This window comes from Acanthaster planci, linkage group LG05, assembly GCF_054643075.1.
Source record: "Acanthaster planci isolate LZ-2023a linkage group LG05, COTS_SCS, whole genome shotgun sequence".
Taxonomy (NCBI): Eukaryota; Metazoa; Echinodermata; class Asteroidea; order Valvatida; family Acanthasteridae; genus Acanthaster; species Acanthaster planci.
In genome coordinates, this window is record NC_141781.1 from 17058628 (window position 1) to 17085506 (window position 26879).

Here is a 26879-nt window from a genome sequence, read left to right on the forward strand (position 1 = left end):
CTCTATGAGAATTTGAGAAACAGAATGAGAATTTGAGAAACAGAGATAGTTTGTGGCAATAACCCAAATTGAATATTTTCTTCATTGGAAAGCGTTAGCTTAACTTAAGTGCTTAAGAAGTGAAATCCACTTCTTGAAAAGCTAAATCCAGGGTTTAGAAGTTAATCTACGAAAACCGTAGTTATCAAAAGTGAAATTCATTTTTGCACCAAAATGTTCAGGATAGTGCAACAGATGTCATCTATAGTGGTCCTGCAATCTTTTTTCTTAAATTTTTTACACAGAAAATGTGAAAAGTGCAATCAATTACTGTTATGTTAGATATTATCAAAGAATTTTGGTTTGTTAGAGTGACAATGCATATTTATGATCATGCAAATAAGGCGGGGTTTGCAGACCGATGTAACCAGAGAATACAATCTTTAAGGCCCTGTATCTCCTGAAGTACATGTCGGATTGGGTTCAAATCTTGATGATGCCGTAGTTGTTTAAATGTACAAAAGAACGCAAAAAAGCCCTCTGTTCTGTTGGCAAACAGACAGATAAGCTCTCGTTTTTCTTCCTTTTTCTCCTTTGCTCAAAAGCCCATTTGTTTGTACACGTTTTTCTACCGGTGACTTTAGTGCTTTTGCAACTTTGGATCATCATTTAACTTATACCAATGACTAACCTTTATGCATAGATGGTCCTAGAAACCTGACGTCATGATGACGTCATCAAGTGATTTATTATCAATTTTACATATTTTCAGATAAATCTGAATTATTAACGTCATGATGACGTCATCACGTGATTTATTATTAAATTTTGAAAACTTAAATATTCCTTTAAATTTATAAAATTCCATATAAAATCGGCCCTGGCCTCCCGCAACATTCTGTTTGCGGCAAGTGCCAGGATGAAATGTGGTTTTCAATTCATCTCGTGTGTGTCAAATCACGTGACCCTTTCTTCCGGTCGAAACCGGAAGTGGTTTCATTGTTTAAAAGTGGTAATAGGTATCGAGTTGCTTTCAACGGGGTTCGTCTGCTGGGGTATAGGCTTTTTCAAATTATTTACTGATGACGTCACCTAATTGTCGACCGCCCTCTAGTGACAGGTTAAAAATTCCAGAATGGAATGGATGTCTTTGGCGAAGTTTGTCCGAATCGCCTGAAAATTGATGTAGATGACCATTCATGTTTACCCAGTCAACACGTGTGTGAAGTTTGGGGCTGATGACGTCATCAGATCGGAAGTTACAATAAAAACTTCTTTTATTCTTCAAAATTCAGAAAAAAAAACGACCGTAAGCGATATAAGTGTGAATTGTGCACGAGATGACAGCTAAAACATTGGAGTCAGCTGCATGAAGTGCATAACTGGTGTACTTTTTTACCCACGTGAAGCGCCGCCGACAAAAAACCCCAAAGAATAAATTGCCAACTCAAAAATCCATTAGCATGCTGTGCATATGCTACTGTGTGTGTATGGACGCCCAATATTTGCCTGCAAGATAGACAGCGCACTGTGCGTAAAGCATTATACTCGGGACTTGGCAAAATGCCTACCACGTGCTGCCGAGAGCAGATCGCATTGTATGGAACGCCAAAAGAACAAATGGTTAAGATATCTAATCTGTGCCTTTTCCGCAATAAGTATAATGTTTTGTATTGTATATTGTATTGTACATGTCTTATTGGATTGAAACCTTGCAGGCAGTTAGGAAGGGAAGGTTTAAAAACGGAAATTGACCTTAGTTGATGACAATATCATCAGCAGACGAGTCACGTGACATTAAATGGTGCCTCATTTAAAGTGCTATATCTATGCCTTATATATATGCCTTAGTTGTTTAAACGTACAAAAAATGCGAAAAAGCCCTCTGTTCTGTTGGCAAACAGACAAACAACCTCTCGTTTTTTCTTCCTTCTTCCTCCACTTCTGCTCAAAAGCCCATTTGTTTTGATCCCCTTTTTTCTGTACACGACTTGTCGTGTACTCGTCGATCGTCATCAAAGTAACACCAAACAAAGACCTGGAATCGAAGATGACACCAAAATAATTATGTCCTGATCAAGCCATTAACTGATTTATAATTAAATTTTAAAAATGTAACATTAGGCTACAGTTTTTAAAATCCATATAAAATGAACCATGGGCTCCCACAAAATTCTGTATGTGGGAAGTGCAAGCATAAAATTTGGTCTTCAATTCATCTCGTGTGGGTCAAATCACATGGCCCTTCCTTACAGTCGAAACCGGAAGAGGGCTCCTTGTTTGAAAGTGGTAATAGGTATCAAGTTGTTTTCAACGGTGTTTAGTTCCGTTGGGGTATAGTGATCGCCCGTCATGAAAACTGTGATCATGACATCATCAGGTGTCACATGACAGGGTACTTAATGTGCAAACTTCGAAGCCCTATATCTCCTAAAGTAAATAACCTTTGCAGATATCTAGGAGAGGATAAGTAGTTGACAAAAATGATATCATGGGATGATGAACTCATCACGTGACATTAAAGGTGCATCATTTACAGCCCTATATCTCGTAAAGTAACCGTCGAAGCTGGTTAAAACTTTGCAGATATTTAGAAGAGTGGTGCGATGGACGAAATTTGACCTCATGCGATGATGATGTCATTGGGAGAAAAGTCACATAACATTTAAGGTTCATACTTTACAGCCCTATATCTCCTAAAGTGCGTCTGAAAAGGTTGAAACTTTGCAGATATCTTGAAGGGGATGTGGTACAGACGAAAATTGACCTCATGTAATGATGACGTCAACAGTTTACAAATCACGTGACATTAGAGGTGCAGCCTTTACAGCCCTATGTCTGATCAGGTTGAAACTTTGTAGATATCTACAAGGGGATGTGTTTTAGACGAAAAATGACCTCATATGATCATGACACCATCAGTTTACAAGTCACATGACAGTAAAAGTGCATGATTTAATGCCCCTTATCTCATGAAGTACACGTCTTGGCAGGTTAAACATTTGCAGATAATTAGAAGGGGATATTGGATAAAAAAATTGACCTTGTGTGATGACATCATCAGCTGATAAGTAACATAACAATAAAGGTGCATCCTTAAAAGCCCTATATCTCCTGATGTACATACATGTATCTGATCGGGTTGAGACTTCACAGATATGTAGAAAGAAATGTGTTACAGATGAAAATTCACCTCCTTTAATGATATCATCATTTGACAAGTCACGTCCTTTACCTATTGCACTGATTTGGAAATAGCAACATGTAAATTCTTTCAACCTATGAAATAAAACCTGTATATTCTAACTACATGTAAATATTTCTAGACAGCAATTTGTTTAATTCACATTTTTTCGAATTCCTCTGCTTTCTGATTTACCATTTTTTTTATTAAACCTAATTGTGACAGTTGGTCTCTTCAACTTTGTTCTTACAATCTGCAAATGAATTGTTCTGGTACAATCATAGACCTCTAGTCTTCGTTGTCATCTTCTTTTGCCCAATAGCCTATTTGATTTGTACACGTTTCTTCCACCGTCGATTTTAGTCCTTTTGCAACTTTGGATCTTCGTCAAACAATGTCAGTGAACAACCCTCATGCATAGATGGTCCTAGAAAAGTGCCGTCACAATAATGTTATCATGTGATTTCTTGTTGATTTTTAATATTTTTTTCAGCAAATTCAGTAACTAAGCAATGTTCGATTGTCATCAAAGTTACACCAAGCACATTAAAACAAAGATTACACTAAAATAATTACGTCATGATGATGTCATCTAGGGGTTTTTTATTAAATTACAAATATTTAAATATTGCCAATTTTTTAAAAAATCCCAATAAAATCAACCGTGGCTTCCCGCAACATCATGTTTGTGGCAAAAGTCAGAGTACAAATTGGTCTATAATTCATCTTGTGTGGATCAAATCACATGACCCTTCCTCACGGTCGAAACCGGAAGTGGGCTTGGTAAAAAGTGGTATTAGATATTGACTCATTGTTAGTCTCTTGGGGTATTGTACGTTTTAAGACATCCACTGATGGCATCACGCAATTGTCAAGTGCCCTTTAGTGGCAGGTTTGAAATTATGAAAAATGAATTTTCAATTTCAGTTTTGGGCCAACGATGTCATCCAACCAGAACTTACAGTGAAAAGTCCTGTTTTTCTTAAAATTCGGTAAAAATCAACGGTAAAAGATATAAGTGTGAATTGTCCATTTCAGACGATAGCTAAAATATTGGAGTCAACAAAGGAATACAAAAAAGCCCTCTGTTCTGTTGGTAAACTGACAAATAAGCTCTGTTTTTTTGTTTGTTTGTTTTTTTGTAGATGCTTCGGCTACACTGCCGAAGCAGCTATTGTTTTCGTTCTCTGGTTTGTGATGAAGTATAGGACACTTTTGAGAGACAGGAACAGAAAGCCCTCAAAATGCCTTTCTTTTTCTTCAGTTCAAACAATCAAACAATGTCAGACACGGTCTGCAGCATTTTTTTGAGAAAACATTGGAATTAAAAGGGCAAGAAAATGCATGATTGCGTATACACGTCAATGAACCTGGTAGGAGGATGGGGGTTAGGGTGATTTTTACTAAGTAATTAAAACATGACCCACATCAGAAGACTGGATTTTTCGGCGTAAAAAATTTCTCCAAAGTATACATGTTGGTGTTAACAGGATTATTTGTGAGACACGATTTAGGTCTTGAAACCACATTAAAAGAAAGAAAAATCCCACGGAATAGTGACATCATGATTATGAAGAAAATCAAATTTTTTAAATAACCAGTTTTTTGGTATTTTTATTTCAGTAATCCACACTTTGACACTTCAGTGAGTGCGATTGCCCTCAAACTTTGCATATATTTAGACTACCACCCGAGGATAGTCCTAAAAGATATTCGTCACGATGACATCATCACTTATCACGTGACAACCCACAAAGTTAAATTCTTTTCGGGCTTGTATCTCTGGAACCACTTGTTGCAGTAGGTTGAAATTTTGCACAGAAACAAATGCAAATGTGTTGTATGTAAAAAGTTGAGTAATGTCATAAAGACTCACCACCTGCTTTAGGACAATTTCTAATTTTATGTCATTTTGGCATTCTTTTTGACATATCTCCTGATCAAAACTTTTTTTTTTCAAAATCCTTTTGCTAGACCTCCAGAAGGTCTATTGGATATCCATTTGTTGGAAATCTGGAGACGTCATGATGACGTCACCATAATGTATGATTTACAATTCGACATTTTACGCAATGTCTTATTGTTATGAAACTCACTCAGTACGTTGACAGTTAATCCCTGATTGCATTTCTGAAGTGATGTCATCATGACCTCATTCATTGAATCTTATTAGTTTTTCACAATTTATATGTGCATGTATACAAATTTACATGCATACTACTACTATCTTCCTGTCATAATGTCTGGAATCTAATCAAATCCAATGTCTTTTAAATTCTGTAGAAAAATTGTAAATTTCAATTCACCAATTTCATATATATACATGTAAGCAGATCAGCACGATTTGTTTTTAAGAGCAAAGTATGAAGTAATAGCACTATTTCGAAGTGTGATTGTCTGATATAGTTCGTGTACAATGTGACCTTTGCCCTCAATTTGGTGCACATATCACTACACATGTACACCCACTTGTGGCCCCAACCAGGCACAAGTGAGGAAAATGCCCAGTGTCGTGCATTAAGTGCTAGTTCCAGCATCTGCGATCCAAGCAGAAAGCAAGGACTGGTCCGAGTGACTGCATGGGACTGTGGAAATCACCTTTTTTTATTAAAACATTTAGCAGAGTTCATTAACTTTGCCCAAACATGCCAAATGTGTATGTTAACAACATGATTCATAATTTATATAACAGGTTTTGCCCTTACTCAACGTATATATTAATAAACACTGTATGCTCAGTGCTTGTCCGAGATTTTGCGAAAAAAGGCACAAGCTTACTCGGGTGGGACTCGAACCCATTACATCCTGTTTACTAGTGCAGACGTCTAAACCACTCGACCACCGACCTTGCCGGGGTAGGCTGGCCGGTTCAAGTCAGGTGAAGCAGCGGGTACCGCGAACTATTTTTTCAAGATGTATTTTTTTTTGCTTTGGGGAAGTTTTGCCCTTACTCAACGTAAGCTCTCGAACAAGCACTGAGCATACAGTGTTTATCAAAATATACGTTGATCTGCTGAGACATTTCCCCAAAGTTCAGAAACAATCCTAGGGAAAACCTTTCGGTGATAAGCTGCTCACAGCAACATTAGCAACTCGGTGCTCGACCCATAATTCATCTTAACTTGAAAGTACTACGGTATAGTCTACATATATTGACAATATGGTTTATTATTTTTTAGCCAATACATGTGTTAATACCCAGTGGAAGCAGGTTGTAACTGATTGACTCTCTTCTTGATTGGATATCAGCCAAGCAGAGATGACCTGGAAGATGCCGCTCACAAGGTGGAGTAAAAAAGGGCAGTTGTCACAGTGTTCAAAGTTTTACACTTTGGTTCAGGGAAGCCAGTAATCACATTTTTTATTAATGTCATTACAAGCCGTGTTATATTATGTTCATAATAAATCAAATGTTACCTTTAAACTGGAAGCTACATCAAGTGCAATTAGCACTCACCCAAGCTTTTCAAGTGTGGAAAGGACAAAAACCCAGAGTACTCCCATTTCAAAGCTTACAGGCATGCTAGTCTGATGCTAGCTTTTTGGATCATTTTACATATTTTAAAATAGATTGTTCCATTTGTCAAAAAATACACAAACATAACTTAAAGGTTTATAAGAACCTACCAATATTCTCAACTTGTGATTCTGTGGGTTTTCAGAGTACACTGTACCCCAGTCTGTTCATTGGAGAGAAATTAGATGAGCTGGGGTGATGCAAAAATAAGCTTCACTAGCATTGCAATGCAGCCTTTACTCCCTTTAGTGTGCATCCAGGTCAGATGGGTGATGGGCGGATTTATGTCCCAAATCCCCCTTTGGTCATCTGCAACATCTGAATGACTTACTTAAAGTGGGTGTGTCTTCAGCCACTTCGATTCTCTTATAGAGAAACATTGTTGAAGCATAATTGTACAAATTGTACATGGGAATAATTACTAAATATATCACGACATACATGTACGCTTGCCAACAAAGGAGAGGCGGTTGCTCTCGTGTGTAACCTTCCAATAAGTTTCCTTACAAAATGACTTGCCCTATGCTGAACATGAACTTCCCAGACCCATTTGTAATCCAATTGAAATGACTGTGCTGAAGGTCAAAATTTGAAACCCTCTACCCTTTCGATCAGCCTGGCATTTACCTGCATGTCCAGATCTTACCGTGAGGGCAAAATAAGTGGTTTGTAGAGAGTACTGTTCTGATCTGAACAAATCTCTTCTTTCAAATTTTTAACAGAACAATTTATTTCAGATCATTTAAGACCACATGATGTGCCTACATAGTTGAATTCATCACAGCCCAACTTCTTAAGATCAAGTCTAACGGAGCTAAGAATTGTATGGATCATAGAGCTATAGCTCTGTGGTATGAATGGAAACAGGGTTGTATTACATTTGAAAAAACAATTGTGATATAATGATGATGTCATAAATTGTGATTTTCTCCACTTTCTCTTCTTTGACACTCTTTAGAGTGCACCTCTATAGAAATAAAGTCATTTTTTCAAGGCCCTCAAATCATGATAATAGTACTGATGTGATGATGATGTCATCAGTTAATAAGTCATGTGACATTAAAGGTGCATCACATTCTTTAAAAATCTACCGGTATGTCTCATGAAATGCATGTCCGATTGGGTTGACAGTTCACACATACCCATGATAGAAAGGGAAGTGTTATAGTCCAAAATTGGTATCATGGATGATGTCTTCAAGTGATAGGCCACATGACATTAAGAGTACACCCTTCAAAGCACTGTATCACCTGAACTTTACATGAACGATTGTGCTCCAACTTTGCTAGCTAGAAAGGGGAGGGATAAACATGTAGGCAAACATTTACATCATGCGATGATATCACCAGTTGACCATTCACATGACATTACAGGGGCACCCTCAGTTAAAAGCCCCATATCTCCTGAGTACACGCCTGATTGAAATTGAATTTTGCAAGTACCACAGCTAGAAAGGGAAGTGCATGTACATGCGTTATACACCATATTGAACGTGAAGTGTTGTTGATGTCATCAAGTGACAAGTCACCTGACATATGCAAACGACACAAATTATAAAGTTTTAAATGATTTTTTCTTCTCAGAATTAAATAGCTTACAAACTGTACAAATGATGTTTAGAAAAGGCTCTGAATGCGAAACAGCCTTGTACATGAAGTTGCAAAAAAGACATTCTTTTTGTCCTGTTTTTGGCTTTTTCGCAACTTTGCAAAAAAGGCATTACTTCTGTTCATTTTTTGGGGTTTTTTGGCTTTTTTGCAACTTTGCGAAAAAGTATTTTCTGATTCTTTTTTTTTTGCTTTTTTGTAATTTTGCCAAAAAGGTCTTCTTTTAGTTCTTTTTTTTTCTTCTTTCTTCTTCTTCCTCTTCTTACAAAAGCCCATTTGTTTTGTCTACGTTTCTTCTGCCATCGACTTCGGTCCTTTTGCAACTTTGGATCTTCATCAAACTTACATCATTGAAAGACCTCAGTTCAAAGATGTGCATAGAACAATGATATCATGATGACATCATCAAGTGATTTAGTATAGGTTTTCTTGCCCAACTTTTTAAAATTGGCACTCCAATTAGCGTCAGGCTCATTCAATTTAGCACGAAATTGATTGACGGTCCAGATCAACATTCAATGAGCCAAAATAATCATTCAATTTAACTCCATGAGCACGCAATTGCAAATTCCTGTTAAACAGCAAAGTTTGAGTCACTATTCACTTTAGAAAACCCCCAAACAGAAGTCAAATTTGCACTGTCACTCTGTGGTACTCGTAATAGGCATGCGGTTTCATGAATAAGCAAGCATTTCTGACATCCGTGCAATGTTTTTCATCAAATTCTTCTTATCTGGTTCAATTATTGTTAAAACAGTGACCAAATACTCAATCTTTTCAGCAGTACTCTTGTAATTTGTATTTTTCCTGCTTTAAGATTTATAAAAAGAAAGAACAAAATCGGTTTCGTGTAACCTGAATTTTTTACTTCAAAACAAAATAATAACACAATATTATCCCCATAAGCATTTAACAGAACAAAAGTATAAAAGTATATGCTAAATGAAAAGGTTGGGGATAATAAAGATCTGGGCAAATATCGCCAGCGATCAAGATGTCTCTGGAACTGTGCATGTATCATAATTATACAGAAACTCTATCTTTTCTCCAATACTTAGGGTACGTATACTTTGAAAAGCTAACATTGCGAATGTGAGTGCCTATTGACGGACATGAAAGTAAAATTTGGATAGGAATCCACCTCCCAGTCACCCAGGGCGAAATTGAGTGACGCTTGTGCATTGTGAAATTGAATGATACTGTTACTAAACTGAATCCTTGAAAGTGCATGATTGGACGTCCACAAACGAAACTGAGTGCACAAAGTTTCGAAAATCAACCATGGGAGTAACGGGCTTCCAGAAATCGCTCAAATGTAAATGCACTTTCATGAATTTGGATACTGTTTTAACTAATTCGGCCGGGAAAACCCATATTTACTTCAGCCAATTGACTTTGTACACATTTTCAGGCTTCGTTTTGGTAACTTGACCATCTTTGATCCTCATCAAAGTTACACCAAACACAGACCTTAAGGCAAAGATGATATAATCACCTCGTGATGATGTCACAAAGTTATTTACTATTGATTTTCACATATTTATTTATTTTAGCCCATTGACTGTGTACACATTTTCAAGGGACAATTTTTGTTTGATACTTGGCGATCTTCATTCATCATCATAGTTACAGCTGGCAAAGACCCTGATGCAAGATTTATTGCAAAGGGATGATGTCATGATGACATCATCAGCTTATTTTATATTGATTTTTGAATATTTAATTTTTCCTCATAGGTTTTGTACGTTTTTCTAATTACCACAAGTGAACGGGTAGTCCTTTACTTAGGCTCAAGATTACTATAAGAAGTAATATTTCATAAAAATTGTTCAGTTTAAGCGCAAATCAGGTGACATGAACTGTACGTGACTGTACGTCCCCTTGACTTTGTACGTGTGTTCCAGCCACAATTTAACTTTGCGATGTTAGATCGTTGGCAATGTGATAGCCAACAAAGATGCAAGATTTATTGAAAAAGAATGTCGTCATGATGACGTCATCAGCCTATTTTATACTGATTTTTTAATATTTTATTTTCTCTGTAGCTTTTATAAACGTTTTTTGACTTGGCATGAACTTCAAAGCCTTTTATCTCCTAAAGGACATGTCCTTTCTCATTGAAATTTTGCAGATAATTAGAAAGGAAAGTGTTACAGACAAATGTTGACCTGCTGTGATGATGACGTCATCAGGACACAAGTCACCTGACATTAAAAGTGCACCCTTTACAGCCCTATATCTCCTGAAGTACATGTTCTATCAGGTTCAAACTTTCCAGATAACTTGAAAGAGAGGTGTTATATACGAAAAATGACTTGATGTGATGATGTTCAAATGTAGTTCTTCAAATGTACAAAAGAATGCGAAAAAGCCCTCTGTTCTGTTGGCAAACAGACAGATAAGCTACAGTTTTTTCCTCCTATTCTTTTTCTTCTGCTCAAAAGCCCATTTGTTTTGTGCACGTTTCTTCTGCCAACAGCTTTAGCCGCTTAACAACTTCGGATCTTTATCAAACACCAATGAAGGACCCTAATGCACAGATGGTCCTAAAAAAATGACGTCATGATGACCTCATCAAGTGATTTATTATTGATTTTTTAATGTTTATTTCAGCCCATTGACTTTATGCATGTTGCTGAGGCACAATTTTGGTAACTTGGTGATCCCAAATCATCATCAAAGTTTCAGCTGGCACACACCCTGCTGCAAGATAAGTGCCTTATTTATGACGTTATGATAACGTCATCACCTTATTTGGTATTGAATTTTTAATATTAAAAGTTTCCCCATAGGGTTTGTACACGTTTTTCTACTTAACACTAGTGAACAAGTAGTTCTTAACTTCGCAAGATAACTATGAGAACAAAAGAGAAATCGTGTGCTTTACGCTCTGTTATTCGGTTTGAAATGTACCCAAGAGTCTGAATATTAAGTAATATTTCACAAAAATTGTTCAGTTTAAGCACAAATCACGTGACATGAACTTAAAATAGCAGTGCTTCTGCAAACAGGTTTATAGCCCATTGACTTTGTACACGTTTTCAAGCCACAATTTTGTAACTTTGTGATGTATGATAGTTGCCAAAGTGAAAGCCAACAAAGACATTGATACGAGGATTATTGCAAAGGAATGACGTAATGATGATGTCATCAAGTAATTTATTATTGATTTTTCAACATTTATTTTGTCCCTTCGACTTTTTATACATTTTCAAAGCACTAATTTGGCAATTTTGCAAAACTGAATTGTCACCAAAACACCATCTCGTAACAGCCCTTATCAAAAGATTGTATCGTAATAATGACATCATGATGACATCATCGTGTGATTCATTATTGATTTTTCTATTCTTTTTACCGTCCAGTAGACTTTTCACAAGTTTTGAAGGCACAATTTTTTGTCTGTGAGTGCACTTCAACGTCATCACAATTATACTAAGCAGGACCCCACAAAAATATTATGCCGAAATAATGACGCCAGTATGATGTCATCAGCTGATTTATTATTGATTTTTTTAAGGTCTGCATTACAATACACTAAGTTCATGTTACTATGTAAGAATAATAGACACCTGTCTGTGAACCTTGCCAGATGAATTGAAATGTATATTGCTATCCACATACACAAAACATTTTATCTTGTGTGGATGAAATCACATGACCCTTCCTAGGCTTATTGTTTGAATGTGGTAATAGGTATCAACTTCCTTTCAACGGTGTTGGTGGGTGGGGTATAGTATTCTTCAAATCATCTACTGATGACATCACATAATTGGCAAGCGCCCACTAGCGACAGGTTGAACATTTGGAAAAATGAATTTTGAATAGATGTCAATGGCAAAGTTTGTCCCAATAGCCTGAAAATTGATGTAGACAATGATCTTTAACCAGTTAAAACACTTGTGAATTTTTTGGCACATGGAAGTTATGATAAAAAGTCCTTTTATTCTTCAAAATTCGGTAACAAATCGACTGTAACAGATTTAAGCGTGAATTGTGTATTAGATGATAGCTAAAACATTGAAGTCAACTGCATGAAGAACATAAGTGGTGTACTTCTTCACAAAGATGAATCGCTGATGACGAAATCCCCCTAACAACATTTGCGAACTTGCAAATCCCATTCGAATAGTGTGCATTGGCTTCTGTGTGCGTGAATGCGCAACATGTGCCTGTAACGTAGGTAGCGCACACTGCGTAGGGAGTTGACAAATCGCCAAGCACATGGTGCGGAGAGCAGATGGCACCGTATGGAACAGCAAAAGGGAAATATGTTTTTAATATCTCATTCGCACTCTTTCCACGATAACAATAACATTTTGTATTGTATTTTGTATTACACATGTCCGATTGGCTTGAAACCTTGCAAACAGTTAGGAAAGAAAGGTTCATTCACGAAAATAGACCTCATGTGATGACAATGTCATCAGCAGACAAGTCACGTGACATTAAAGGTGAATCCTATATCTCCTTAAGTCCACGTTCAATTGGGTTGAATCTTGATAGGTATTCAGGGAGGGAAGTGTTGTAAATGAGAATTAACGTCATGTGATGATGACGTTCATGAGACAATCATGTCATGTGACATTAAGGGTGCAACGTGACATTGAGGGTGCACTCTTCAAAGCGCTATATTTCATGACGTAAATATCTTTGGAGAGTGCTTGACCTGATGTGATGATGACCTCAGCAGGAGACAAGTCACATGATATTACTGGTGCACTCTTTACAGCCCTATATCTCCTGAAGTAAATGTCACATCGTTTTGAAACTTTGCATATGACTATGAAAATCAATAATACATCTTAAAACAAAAAATAAAGTAACATTTAGAACTGACGATATACAAAAAAGAATAGTTACATGTTGTTGCCAATTAGTAACAACTACAGAAGTATCGTTCAAATCAAATTCCAATTGTACTCATAAACAGATCGAAGTATAACCTTTTGAAATATATAAATGCAAAAAAAGCCACTTGCATTTTCCTTGGACAATCTGCAGATCTAGTCTTGCTTCGTTTTCCTTTTGCTTTTGCGATTTTGGATCTTCATCAAAATGGAACCAATGAAGGACCCTTATCCAAAGATGGTCCTAGAACAATGACGTCACGATGACGTTATCAAGTGATTTATTATTGATTTTTCAATACTTATTTTAGCCCATTGACTTCGTACAAGTTTTTAAGGCAAAAGTTTGGTTGTTCAGCAATATTCAAATGTTATCAAAGTTACACCAAGGAAAGAATTCGACACAAAGATAATACTACAATAATGACATCATGATGACGTCATCAAGTGATATATTATTAAATTTTGAATATTTCAATATTACGTTAAATGTTGTTAACTCCATACAAAATCAACCACGGCCTCCTGCAACATTCTGTTTGTGGCCAGTGCCAAAGTAAAATCCTTCCCCACGTGGTGTGGGTCAGGTCTCCTTGTGATACTTACCCCTGCCCAGCCTACATATGCAAATTTCCCATGTGTCTGTTACAATTTGCTGAAAGACTTCATTATACATACTGCCCCTTGACCCTCCACAATGCATTGCGATCCCGCCACCATGTTCGTCCTTCTTTTCAAAGCGATGAATATCACCGGAGCGGAAGTGGGGAAGGAAAGGCGGGAGCAGCTGGACAGGGGTAAGTATCACTGGGAGACCCGACCCACACCACATGGGGGAGGAGTCTCCTGCATTCACATACCCCTGCCCAGCCTACATATGCAGAGTGGCACCGTACCATGGAGGCGGGTTGGTGACGGGAGTGTAATTACTAGCGGAAGCATTAGGTGGGCGCCACCAGGGTGAGCACTTAACAGGAGAAACTCCTTAAGTCAAAGTATCCGCTGTCCGTCCCGGAACGGCATTGGACACTGTCTCGACCATCGAACTCAGGGTTGCTGTGCTATGGGCTGTTTCATTCTGCAGAGTGTCCTTCAGGTAGCACTCGGTGAAGGTAGAGGGAGATTTCCAATAAGCTACCCGGCAGATTTCAGTAAAAGGAACTCCCCTGACGTAGGACCAGGATGCAGAGGCGGCCCAAACAACGTGGGCCCCGATGTGGGATCAGGTCGCCTCATGAGGTTGTGTCGGCCAGTCTCAGTTCGCGAAGATGATGGCTGAAACCATCCATCGGGCAAGAGTGTCCTTTGGTGCCGGGTGAAAGAGTTTTGTTGATGTCTTGAAGAGCTGTTAATTAGATTCTCTGCAATGCTTGGTCCTGGCAAGATACCACTTGAGAGTCCGTACCGGACACCATCCCTTGTCAGAGTCGTCTCCCAAAAGTGAGGCTATGCTGGGGACAAATATATCTTTTGTTAGAAACCCAATGGTCAGGATAAGGTGAACCCCATGCAGCTCCCAACAGATGTGACCATTGGCAATCGATACAGCATGTAGTTCGCTACCACATCTCGAACCACGAGAAACACCAGTTTGATGCTTAGATGGAGATCAGGTGTGTTGGACAATGGTTCGACGGGAGGACTGGCAAGGAAGCGTAGAACGGTTCCGAGATCCCAGGATAAAACCAGGCGTTTGACGTGGGGATGCTCGACAAACATTCCTCGAAGGAAATGGTAGATAGCAGTGTTGTCAGAGACAGGCGATCCATCGCTGAAGCCCGAGTGAACAGCCGCCAAGGCCGACAGGTAGTTGCGGATGGTAGCAGTGGAACAGGTGAATGACGAAGTCTGCAATGAAGCTCACAGGAGCTTCAGTTGGAGAAACATCATGGTCATCACACCATCTATTAAAATGTTGTAGTCGACTGATGTAAATTTTGCGGGTGGACAGTCATCGACCCCAGGCCGCCATGGACGCAGCATCTGCAGAAAGGCCCTACGCCCTAAAGGATTGTTGGACAATGTCCAGTATGTCAAGTGAAGACTCACCGGCGCGGGGTGGAGGATCCTCGATCTGCGTTGACGAAGGATGTCTTCCCTGGCAGGAAGGACCAGCTGTTGCCGTACCAATAGTATTATCAGCCTTGGAAGCCACGGTTGGCGAGGTCAGATTGGGGCGATGAGAAGGATGCGATATGGCTCCCGTTCTATCTTGGACAGGACCTGTGGGATGAGGGAGATTGGAGGAAAGGCGTACGCTAGTAGGCCCTACCAGTTGACCTGTAGTGCGTCTGTCACAAACGCCTGCGGGTGAGGGAACCTGGAGTAGAATGTCAGAAGGTGGCATTGTCAGTACATGTGAAGAGGTCGACATGAGGACACTTGATCTCCGCAAAAATCTGGCTGACCACTCTCGGAAGGAGACTTTACTCCGTCGGGCTGACGGTGCCCCAGGAGTGCATCTGCTATGCTGTTGCTTGTTCCAGCAATGTGGACAGCTTGGAGGGTGATCCCTTGATCACTCGCCCACATGAAGAGCTGCCATGCAAGGACGCAGAACTGAGGGGACCAAGTGCCGCCTTGGTGGTTGATGTACGCCACTGCTGTGGAGTTGTCGTTCTGGATTCACACCAAGCGGCCAACTAGATGCTGCCAGATGTGGCAAAGAGCATTGAGTTCCAAAATGTTGATGCTCTCTATCGTAATAGCGACACATCTGTTGTCACAGTCACTTCCAGACCAGGAGGAGTGAAGGGAAGGCCGACCAATAGGTTCTCAGTGATGGTTCACCACTATAGGTGATTGCGAATATCCGACGGAAGAGGAACCGGTATTGTGATTGGGTTGCTCTTGTGAGGTACCGAGATAGGAGATGTAGTTGAAGTGGCTGCATCCGTAGTCAACACCATGAGACAAAAGTGACCAGACTGGCCATTAAGCCAAGAACACGGAGCAAGGCTAATGCTGGAGGAGCCCTGGACTGTAGGAACTGGAAGACGCATTAACGCAGGTTGTGGATGCGCTCTGGCGTTGGAGCTGCAATGCCTTTGCGGAGGTCGAGGATTGCTCCAAGATAGGCCGGCCTCTGTGATGGATGGAGGCCGACTTGTTGTACTTAATGAGGAACCCCAGGCGTGTTGTGACGTCGAGGGTGAGGGAAGTGCAGGCTTTGGCCTTGTTGAGAGAGCGGCTGATGATTAACCAGTCGTCCAGGTATTGAAAGATGACAACGCCGCGCTGTCGCAGATGGGTGGCGACAGTCTTGGCAACTCGGGTGAAGACCCTTGGCGAAGTGGAGAGGCCAAATGGAAGAGCATGAAACTGGTAGGTGTGGCCACAGTATTTGAAGCAAAGGAACTTGCGGTCCTGCTTGTGTGTCGGGATATGAAGATACGCGTCCCGTAGATCTATGGAGGCGGCCCAACATGGGACTGGTAGGGAGCGCAGGACTATGTCCAGGGTCTCCATTCGAAACTGCTTTGGCTTGATGAATTTGTTGAGTGGTTTCAAATTGATTATCGGCTTTCCGAGTTCCTTCTTGGGTGTCAGAAAAAAAGCAAGAGGAAGGCAAGAGGAAGCTGGTGGATAGCTGACTTAGCCGTGGGCAATTGTGGGAAATGGACCCAGCTGTCCGTGGTGATTTCCCACCAGAACCCGATGAAATTACCCAGATGGGTGCCGACGGGTTTGGGATCAACAGCCGCCGAAGGCGAAGGGGAGTAGTCACCTGTGCTGCCCCCCGGGACACGTGGTGCGTGAACCGGCGACCAGCGAGACGTGGCTGGAGTCTCCTAGGAGCGGTCGGGGTGGAGCTCGACGGGAGTCTGATGGCAGAGTAACTGACCAGAGTGGACAATTAAAGGAGCGACCTAAAGATGGGGGCGGACAGAGTAAAATTTTCTTAACGATCTCCATATGCTTCACCTCCGACACAAGGACCTCAGTAAATTTCCCGGAAAACAAGTTGTCTCCGAGAAGCGGCAGATCAAGCAGTTTGTTCTTGACTGACTCGTAAGGGATGTGCATGGATCAAGCAGTTTGTTCTTGACAGACTCGTAAGGGATGTGCATGGCGTCCACTGCGTTGGCTCTGCAGCTGAAAGTGGCCAGAAGCAAAATACGAGTGACCTGTTCAAAGACAAAATCAAGTCCCTCGTCAAGCCCTCGCAAGGCAACGGCTGCGAAATCTGTTGAGACCGGAGAGTCCTCCTCACAAGCCTGGGCAATATATTCTAAGAGATGGAGGAGGAAGGCTGAACATCGGAGGCCAAAGCGAGAAGCCAAATCTAGGCGACGGAGAACTGAGTCAAAGTTGGCCTTGTCCTGATCTCGGAAGGTGTTGCGTTTACCAGAAGAAAATTAATATTCATTCAAGTATAAGAAAAAGTAGGATACGCATTATACCTGTACATGTCTGTGATAAGTGCTGAACCAGCAACTGCGTGTCAAAAGGCTACGGCCTGTTATGACTGCAGCCGTTTTTTCGTCAACATTTTGTGTACCACAAAAACTGGCTAGGCCAGTCATTTTGCACACAAAAACATACGTGAGAATTAATCAGGGTAGTCCTGATCGACCGACGTCATGTATGTACAGTTTGGATCGCGTGCCGCACGTTGCACTAATCTGCAAACACTACATTGCAGTGTTAGTTAAAATACTGCCACGACCATACAATTGTCCTTTGTGAATGTAAAACGTGGCGCTCTTGATATACTGTCATTGCACGTACACGTTGATGAGCACGTGTTCTAGACTAACATTATTGCATGGTACATTAAAATGCTTGGCTTGGGCATGCGCTGTTATTAAGTCATTGGATAGGCCAACGGGTGTCGCCTGTGATGCGCTTGTGATCATGCAGTGTGCATGGATAGAGCAGGCCGAGCCGCCGGTGAGCGGTAGGCCAGGATGAGTGTACGATACACATGGTGCACGTACGCCCTGTACATGTATATGCGTGCATGGCATACATTTGGGTGGCACGGCGCAGTGTTCCTGTCGAATGTGAGCAATTGTGGAACGATGTGTACGTCGCTTTCCATGCCGCTTTCCATGTACCTCGCTGAACAGGGGCAGTCGATATGCACGTGTAAGGCACATCATACGTACATCATTTAGTTTTATTCTGATTGGTCAATGGAATTGGTCATTAATTCATAGCAGGAAACAATGAGTCCTACAGAGAATGGATAGTAAGGATAGATCAGATGCTTATAAGACGGATAAATGCAGATACATGTAGAGTGGATGATTTGTTGGATATGAAGAAGGTTATGGTATTAGAATAGGCCTACAACCAAATGCTAAGGGATTTAGTTGTTTGGCTAAGAGAAAAGAATCCGGACAGTATTGATCGAATGGCTGAGCTTGCTAATGACTATGTCACAGTTAGGAAAGGTGTAATGACCCAGGGGGATCGGCAAAGGCCAAAACCTGGAGATAGGGGTGGCAAGCCAACAAGTAATCATCCTAATGGACACAAGGAGTCCAAATATGACAAGAACTATGCAAAGTCATCAACTGGAAATTATTCCATTTCAAATTCAGGTTCTCAAAAACCGATGAATAAACAGGATCAAGAGAAGGCCTATACCAGTAAATGTTTTGAGTGCAAGAAAATGGGACATACACTGTAGGTCATGGAATTGATAAGGCTGCTGATCTGTAGTGCTTTTTGTTGCTTGCATTTATATGTAACAAAGTATTCGATGCCTTTTTTATATGTGTACATGTATTTGTATTTACCATTTGCGGTAACGTTTTTGGCTCATACTAAAAAGCTTTGCTTCCTAATGAGCTCCCCTGCAGTATCTTTAAATGACACTGATAACCATTTACGGGTAATCTGAATAAAGACGCTGTAAAAAAAAAAAAAACTTGTATTGTCCACAGAAGAGAGCCAATGACACTAGCATGAAAGAGCAGTCAAATACAGAACCCAAGAAAGTAATGGTCTGTGTAGATACTGCACTGTTGAGCAAATATGAATGCAGAGGCATGATTAACAGTGAGCCAGCCACTGAGATACACAGATTGTACACAGATGATGGTTAACAAAAAATTTGCGCCTGAGGGAAGCACGATGAAGGATATAAAACAGTTAAGTTGATGGATGTGACCAGAGTACCAAGAAGTATCCTATTTGCTTGTACATGTATATAGAAGGTAAATATGAAACTGGGTGGATTAAGGTGGCAGTGGCCCAAAGATTACCAGTAGATGCTGTCTTAGGTAATGAGGTATGTGACGTACCCGATGATCTCGCCTAAGCGACAACTCTGTCTTGCCGGAACTATGCATTCTTGTCTGGAAAGTTGAGTCCATCCAATGACGTCACATTTTTGCTAAGATTTGTCTGCTGGCCTCACCAACCGATTTCGATAAGTTTTTGCGAAGAACTCAGGTGGAGACTGAAAAAAGCCCACACAAATCGCCAATTTTTGCTGATTTAATGACATAAAAGAGGGGTTCATCCAACGTAGTGTATATAAGACGGTTGAAAACTATCATATAACGTCAATTTAACCCTACATAGCCCATCCCCTTTAAAATACAGAGCGACAATGAAAACAAAGAGGAAACCAAGTCAGATGAAATCCAAAATAACAAAGAGACAGTAAAGTCAGACAAGTTCATAGGGACTGAAAAATATGATGAAAGCAACTTAGGAGACATTCAGATAGAAGTAAAGAGTAATTGTACTTTGTAAGAATCAGAAGAATGATGAAACTCTGGTGGGGATATGGGATAGCGCAATACCCAAGAAGGATATTGCCACAGGGAAAGTGTGCTACTTTGTGAGAGATGGGATTTTTGTATAGGCAGTGGACTCCTAAACAAGCTAACAACAAGTTTGAAACAAAGTTCTAGATCATAATACCGAAGCAGTATAGGGCAGAGATATTACAAGTACCCCACAACATACCGATGGTTAGGCATCTAGGAATAGACATAACTCAGTAACGTACCTGTATACTGCAAAAGTTCTTTTGGGAAAATGTTTTAGCAGATGTAGCAGAGTACTGCAAGTCTTGTGACAGATGTCAGAAAGCAGAAAAACGTAGCATTCACTTCCTATCATAGATACTCCATTCATGCACATTGGAATTGACACCTTAGGGCAAGTACATGTAGTTTTGTCAAAGCAGGGAAACCGTTATGTTTTGGTAGTACCGGTATGTGACTATGCAACTACAGTGTAGATACCCAGAGGTCATACCAATCCCAATTCAAGAAGCAAAGACTATCGCTGATGCATTAATCTAGTTGTTCATCAAGTGTGGGAATACCAGAAGAAACAATATCTGACCAGAGGATAAATTTTACATATATATGTATGTCTCAACTTATGAAAGAAGTGTGTGATCTTTTTGGTACATGTACATGCATTAAGAGTGTGTCTACAAGAGGACCACGGAGAACATGATAAGGTGGGGGTCAACGGTTTTGGCTGAAATTCGACATGTATGGGGGTCACATGTAGCCTTGAGGTTGTGCAAAATTTTAGGTCAATCCGACTTCACCTTCAGGAAAAATGGCCCAATATATGCTTTTAGTAAAAAAAAATAATTTTGATGATTAAGGCCTTCAAAAGTTTAAACGCTTGCCGTTTTACAAAGGAAAGCACAGGAGCATTGAAATTTGCAGGGTTTTGAGCTTGCATCCAGTCCTAAATCTGATGTCGAAATTGAGGGGGAAAAATGTATGAGGCAATGACAAGCCTTTACTTAGGGGTATCCCTAACTTTGTGTCATAATTAGAGCTATCTTTGCATCGCTATGGGGTCATTAGAGTGGGTCTTTGAACAATGAAACTCTGATGAAAGAAAGTCATTATCATGGTCTTTTGGAAGCATCAATAAAATGTTTGTCAGCAGTTTTCAGTATGGACTTACAGGAGCCTTGTTTGAGCCTCATATTGTGTATTTAGCCTTCTATCAGTCAATATTGGTACCAGTTTTGATATTGATTGCTCGTTTTTACAGGGCACCAACTTAAAAAAAATCGCTATATATAGAGAAATAGTGCATTTTCATATGACCAAGGTAATTTTCTGACCAAACTCTACCAATGACAGAACAAAATTACGACTCCGTTGGACAGATTTTCAGACCCTCTTTTCAGTCCAATTTCAAAATTTAATAAAATCTTAAGTGTACTGTAAACTTGATACAGTAAACTTGAGGTGAATGCATCATTGGTGGCCTTGTGCACATTGCAAGAAAGGTGGACTGCATCGAACCAGGACCGACTTGATCCAAAGTCTATTTTGGTACCCATGATTGATGGCGCAGCAAGCCCTGGCGCAGTGCCAGGATCCATTAGGGTTTGCAGTGTGTGTAGATCCATGATGTGTGGGCAATTTTTGTACAGTAGATCGTTCGGAAAATTTTTTTGTGTGGGTGTGTAGGAGTGTGTGTAGAACGAACAACTTTTGTTTTCCGAAACGTGTACCTTGGAGGGGAAGATGACCGTGGTTATGTTCTCTTAAGTCAAGTTTATGCAGCTCGTTTTGATCGTTTTTGTTTTCAATGTACGTTTAACCGTATGGTATTTTATTCCATGGTCGAGGAAAATGTCCCAGCGGAATATAAAATGCGATCTATTATATGATCGAAGCCGTGGTTGTGTTGTGTGTGGTTTTAAGCCATCATCAGTGGGCCAGACTAACGACATTCTACACGGACAAAACATGTGAGTGTTTCAAGTTGGGTAATGGGAGTACTTTCATTGTTGCAGTCTTATTCTACTTTGTGCGCTCTTCGTGCGCCCATGGTGTAAGAACGAGCAAATGTCGAGCGAGATAGGGCAAGTACCAGTGCTCGTAACACGCATGACCTCCCTCGAAAGGGTACTTACTTGAGATCACTGCTGTACATACATGTGCACGTATCAGTGCAAGCTGTTGGGCACAAAATTGTCAGGTCATTGTAGTGTTGGTCAAAACATTGTACAGCTTCTTGCTGCAAAGCACGGGCCATTCTAGACTAAGGCAGTTACTTGGAAAATGAAACAAATACACACAAATAACTCTAATTTAATTGATAAAATAATGCATAGGTGGTAATGTTCATTTCTTCATCGTACAGTCTCTGTTAATTTACTGTGCAAAAAAAAATCAATATTATGCAGACGGTATTGAAAGCATGTGAGTGTGCAGTTCCATTCAAAAAAGTACAGACATGAACATCAGGTGAAATCTTGACCCATTTTATGAGGCAAAGCAGAATGTAACGGAAAAACCAGATTTCAGCAGGTAGTTTGTATGTTCTGCATCAGTGCACACAAATGTAGTAAATGTATGTTTTCTATAACTGACAGAGTCCATGTCATTTGAAACTTTTGAAGAAAATACAAGATACAGACACTTCCTCATCCATAACACCCTAAAAAAAATTAAACCAAAACGGAAAAAAACACCTAAAAACAATAAAAACCAACAATCTAAAAAAGTGGACGAATTCATGTAGGCAAAATCTTGCCCAACTCAAAAAGACCATGCCTTGTATGGGAAACAAGTTGGGAATGATTATTCTGGGGATGATGTATCAAACACAAATCATTAAATGATACAAAACTCAATGTATACTGTTTCATAGCCCACACTGCTTCTGCACAGCATCCACAAGAAGCTGTCTTTCAACCGATTCCACAGCATTATCATTTACATCCGACAAGTCCTTGGCTGGCAGTGTCCCTGATTTGTGGAAGAGAGCAAGGCTTGAGAAATAACTGGCAATCTGTACGGCAGTTAGCCAGTCATCTTTCTGGAACTGACTTTTCAAACGTTTTGACACAGTCCCTAGGTTTTCTTTCTTTTCTGTATTTACACCAACCATGTGAAAACCTCTTTCTGACCTTGGACAATTTATGAGCCCAACCAGAATTGATTGCCTGAGACATCGAGGCCGAAGCTGCTTCTGAAGTTACAGTCACACCACCTTTGCCTGAATGAGGGGTACCAGCTTGCATCTCCCCTATCTTTTCAGCCTACTGACGTGTAATCTGCTCCAATCATGATTCCTTGAGGGGATGAAACATATGCTGTCCTGCTGCCAAATGATGCGGCAGTACCTCATCGGTGGGGAATGTTTTCACACAGTTTGATTCTGTGCAAGAGAACTGAACATTTACTCTTTGTTGGCCTATTGCTCCAGTCAAGACTTTGGGCTCTGTGTATTTTCCAACAGTGTAGTTGGTGACACGTGGTCCAAGTGGTTGCTTAATCAGTTTTGTAAATGGATGAAACTGGTCGCCAATATTGTAAGCAAGCCAGGAGCGCACACTACTTTGTTCAAAGCAGAAATTGGTATAGTTGGTAACACCAGGCCATTTCAGAGATTCACATGAGGAAGGTATGTCACCAATCTTCAGAACAGATGCATAGCATCCTCACACACCATTGTACGACTCTAAGGCAGTGTGCATGTCATTGGCAGTGAGAACACTTTTATTGATGTACCACTCGATATTTGCTTTAATTGGAGCTATTTTTCGATCGCAGATATCTTTACCTGTCTGTGCTTCAGAGAAGTCATATCTTGAAATGCTGATGTTTACGTCTTTGGAGAGATCTGTTATGGACAGGATAAGTGGTGCACAGTGGTAACACCCAGCATTATCTGACCTCAGATAGATTTTCTCAATGTTTAGATGTCTTGCTTTCAGCTCAAGCGATGGAGCTTCCAACACTAATAGTACCCTCCACCAATTCTGGATACACTGCTGAATGAGATGAACAAAGCACAAAATCTTTCCATTCAATTCAACTGCCAAATCATAAGTGACACAATACAATAAAGTCAGTGACAATTTTTCATGTATACATTTCCCTTTTCTTCATTCAGTTACATAACTATGAGAGGTCAATTTCACAGGGGGCACGAGGTGGCATACATAATAAATACAGTGATTTATATTTTCAAGCTCTTACCTCCAATTCACTACTAGATTTCATTACGGCAACAGTCATATGCCAGGATATGCCTTTCTTGCCAAACCAGTCTTGTTGAGCTTCCCTAAATCGCCTGGGCAGATATTTCATAGCCTAATCCATGGTCAGAAGTGCTTGTGATGAAGTGAGATTTGTCAGGATATCCTCTTTGCATTTTTCCTGAGCCACTGTACGAACAATATGATGTTTCAGACCAATGATGCGGTCCTTGGCATATTCAAAATCCTACGCTACTTCCTCCTTCTGTGATGGACACCTGGAATTAAATAAAGATCCACAAATAAAAATAGATGTCATGAATGTACACCAAGAATTCATTCTTGAGAGAATTGATGTGTTAGAAGTTCCATAGGCCCCTATAAAACTTACTAGTATTTTGTATCAACACTTGATATGGAGAACTCAACCTCATTCAGCAGAAGACGTAGGTCATCACTTCAAAGTGGACATTATCGGGATGGCTGCAAGAATCTTTAGTGCTCAGTGTATAAGTCCAACAGTGATCAGGACAACAATGGTCTTCCTGAACATGGAGTTTGAAGTCAGATTTCAGGTAATGACAGGCTGTTCAAAGCCTGTTTTTGTGCTCATCTACCCACGAAGCTGGTAAACTGTAATAATAAAAGCAAAGTAAGCCATTATTTTGGCTTACACTAGACTATGTTTGAATGGTTTTTACTTGCTTCAAAGGAGACTTTTAGACTACTGGTAAAATGCAGCTGCTGAACGAGTACAGTAGAAAACTCACCACATTCACCAAGCAATATTATCAATCCCTCCATAGCTTGAAACCCTTCTGAGCCTTTGGCAGCTATATTGTCCACACCAGAAAGAGATTTCTTCTTGGAAGCAGCACAAACCTGAAAAAGAGTCACTGGACCTTGACATTTTTCGAACCATTGACCAGAACATTGCAATGCATAATCGATCCATAGATAATAAGAAACAACATAAATTACATAAAAAATGAAAATGCCATGACTGAAATTTATATAAATCTCACCTGAATAATACTGCAAAGTTAAGTAAGACCAAGTGGATTGAATCCAGTGTCTTGACAGTGAACTTTGTACAAATCAACAAGATGGGATACCACAACGGTTCGAACACTTTGAACTTCAATCTTTTCTCCGTGACTAAGTTTCAGTTTGCGGGTCCCAAATGCAACATCTTGAACAAATTCTGGGTGTGAGATGAATTGAATGAAGTGATCAATCTTGCTTTTCTCAAGTCTTGATCGAGTTATTGGTTCCAATTGTACTGGTTACCCTCCTCAAGTTTCCTTGGCATGCTTTCTTGCCGCATCTATCCTGTATATAGTGAGGCCTGGAATCAGTTGCTGTAACAACAGAACAATAACAATCATTTCAATCAATCTAATATGCTGATGGTTTATGCTGAGGAACATAGATATCAAACTACATGTATCTGTTAAGTATTTCAGTGTTGTCTTTGACCGAAGCATCTAACAGTTCAAGAGAAACATTTACTTAATCTTACCATTAGTCTTTGTTTTGTCATGTTTTGAACCAATATTGACAAAATCTGTCGCTTGGTACACCAGTTGTCTGCAGCTTGATAGCACTCCACCAGAGAATGAGTACTGCTGTCAACATCTGGATCACTCTGTGATGATTCTGCAGTTGTTTCACCGATGGCTATCTTCAGAAGCCGATCTTCTTGGCCTTCTTCGCTTTTCTTTTGTAGTAGCGGACGGTGCTATCAGATGCTTCTTCTAGTGGCCAGTGCAGCTGTCCATCAACAGGAAGGCTTTCCACCCTGGATAAGGAAGGTGTTTAAGGACTGGAGCTCTGCATTCTTTTGCCGTGATGTTGGAGTCCAAGCCGAATCCAGGGCACCGAAACCCGAGTAACATCTTCATCAGTTGATGAAGACCCAGATGCAAGCTGGAAAAAATGGAAAATAAATAAATCCTGTGAGATAATGCAGCACACAGCAGGATATGATATAATCAGGGTGGGCAAAGGACTACTCACTCCCCCCCCCCAACTCAGAGCAGTACTGCTGGGTCAAAATATGTGCCGCTGGGCTAGATAAATTTACTGCTGAGTAAAAGAAATTTATTTTGAAAAACTTTTGCCTTCATTTCTGCGAACCCCCTGCTAAATATCAAAAGTCTGCCCCTAATGTCTCATTATATTTACATGTACTGAGCAGTGGATTCCATGCCAGTTTCAAAACCCAGTCCGCTACTGTAAAACCGTTCCCCTTGCAGACAAGTGATATTTAAAAAAAAATGACAAAATGGATTGCCCTACAATATGATATAAGATATAAAATATGATACAATAAAATAAGATGCAAGATGCCAGGATTTAGTTGATTTTAGTTACCTCGGGAATTGGAGTGCACTTTGTGTAAGTGGATTGGAAACTTGTTGGAAGTAACCCAGCTGATGATGACCAATCACTGGTTGCACTCTGCTGCTCTTCCTATCCCTATTATAACACAAATTCAACAAGTAAGGTTTTTTGACAATGATATACCAATACGTGTATATGTTCAGACAGGGTATACTGCTATTTTATTGAGTTGAAAGCACACACCATAGACAGTGTATCACTGGGTGGTGGTATCTGTTCCGCTGCCTGGCCAGAAACTGCTTGTTGGTGCATGGTTAGGCAACCTCTACAGATACCTGAAAGTCAAAGACAATAAGAAGTAAATGTGAACCAGGTTCTTGACCAGTGTCAGACTATAACATATAACGACAAGATGCAGAATCAGACAACCATTTTTTCATTCAATACAACATTTTTTATCTTG

At 40.1% G+C, this 26879-nt stretch overlaps 1 protein-coding gene across 4 annotated transcripts in view; it reads right to left on the bottom strand.

Moving 5' to 3' along the window:
* The window catches only part of LOC110987942 (bis(5'-nucleosyl)-tetraphosphatase [asymmetrical]-like), a 53735-nt gene that overhangs the window by 4821 nt on the left and 22035 nt on the right, over positions 1 to 26879 (bottom strand). The window contains exons 1-6 of one of the 4 annotated variants that reach the window (XR_015425172.1): positions 25593 to 25757; positions 25096 to 25431; positions 24841 to 24952; positions 24462 to 24703; positions 24072 to 24348; positions 21998 to 23712 (exon numbers count right to left, since the gene is read on the bottom strand). The exons of 2 other annotated variants lie outside the window; for them this stretch is intronic. Coding sequence is in view for 1 of the 2 variants with exons in the window: in XM_022251103.2 (XP_022106795.1) it covers positions 23653 to 23863; positions 24072 to 24182 (322 nt within the window). In the remaining variant the exon portion in view is untranslated. Of the gene's footprint in view, positions 1 to 21997; positions 23864 to 24071; positions 24349 to 24461; positions 24704 to 24840; positions 24953 to 25095; positions 25432 to 25592; positions 25758 to 26879 lie in introns of those variants that run through there. One more of the 4 variants, XM_022251103.2, reaches the window with a different exon arrangement.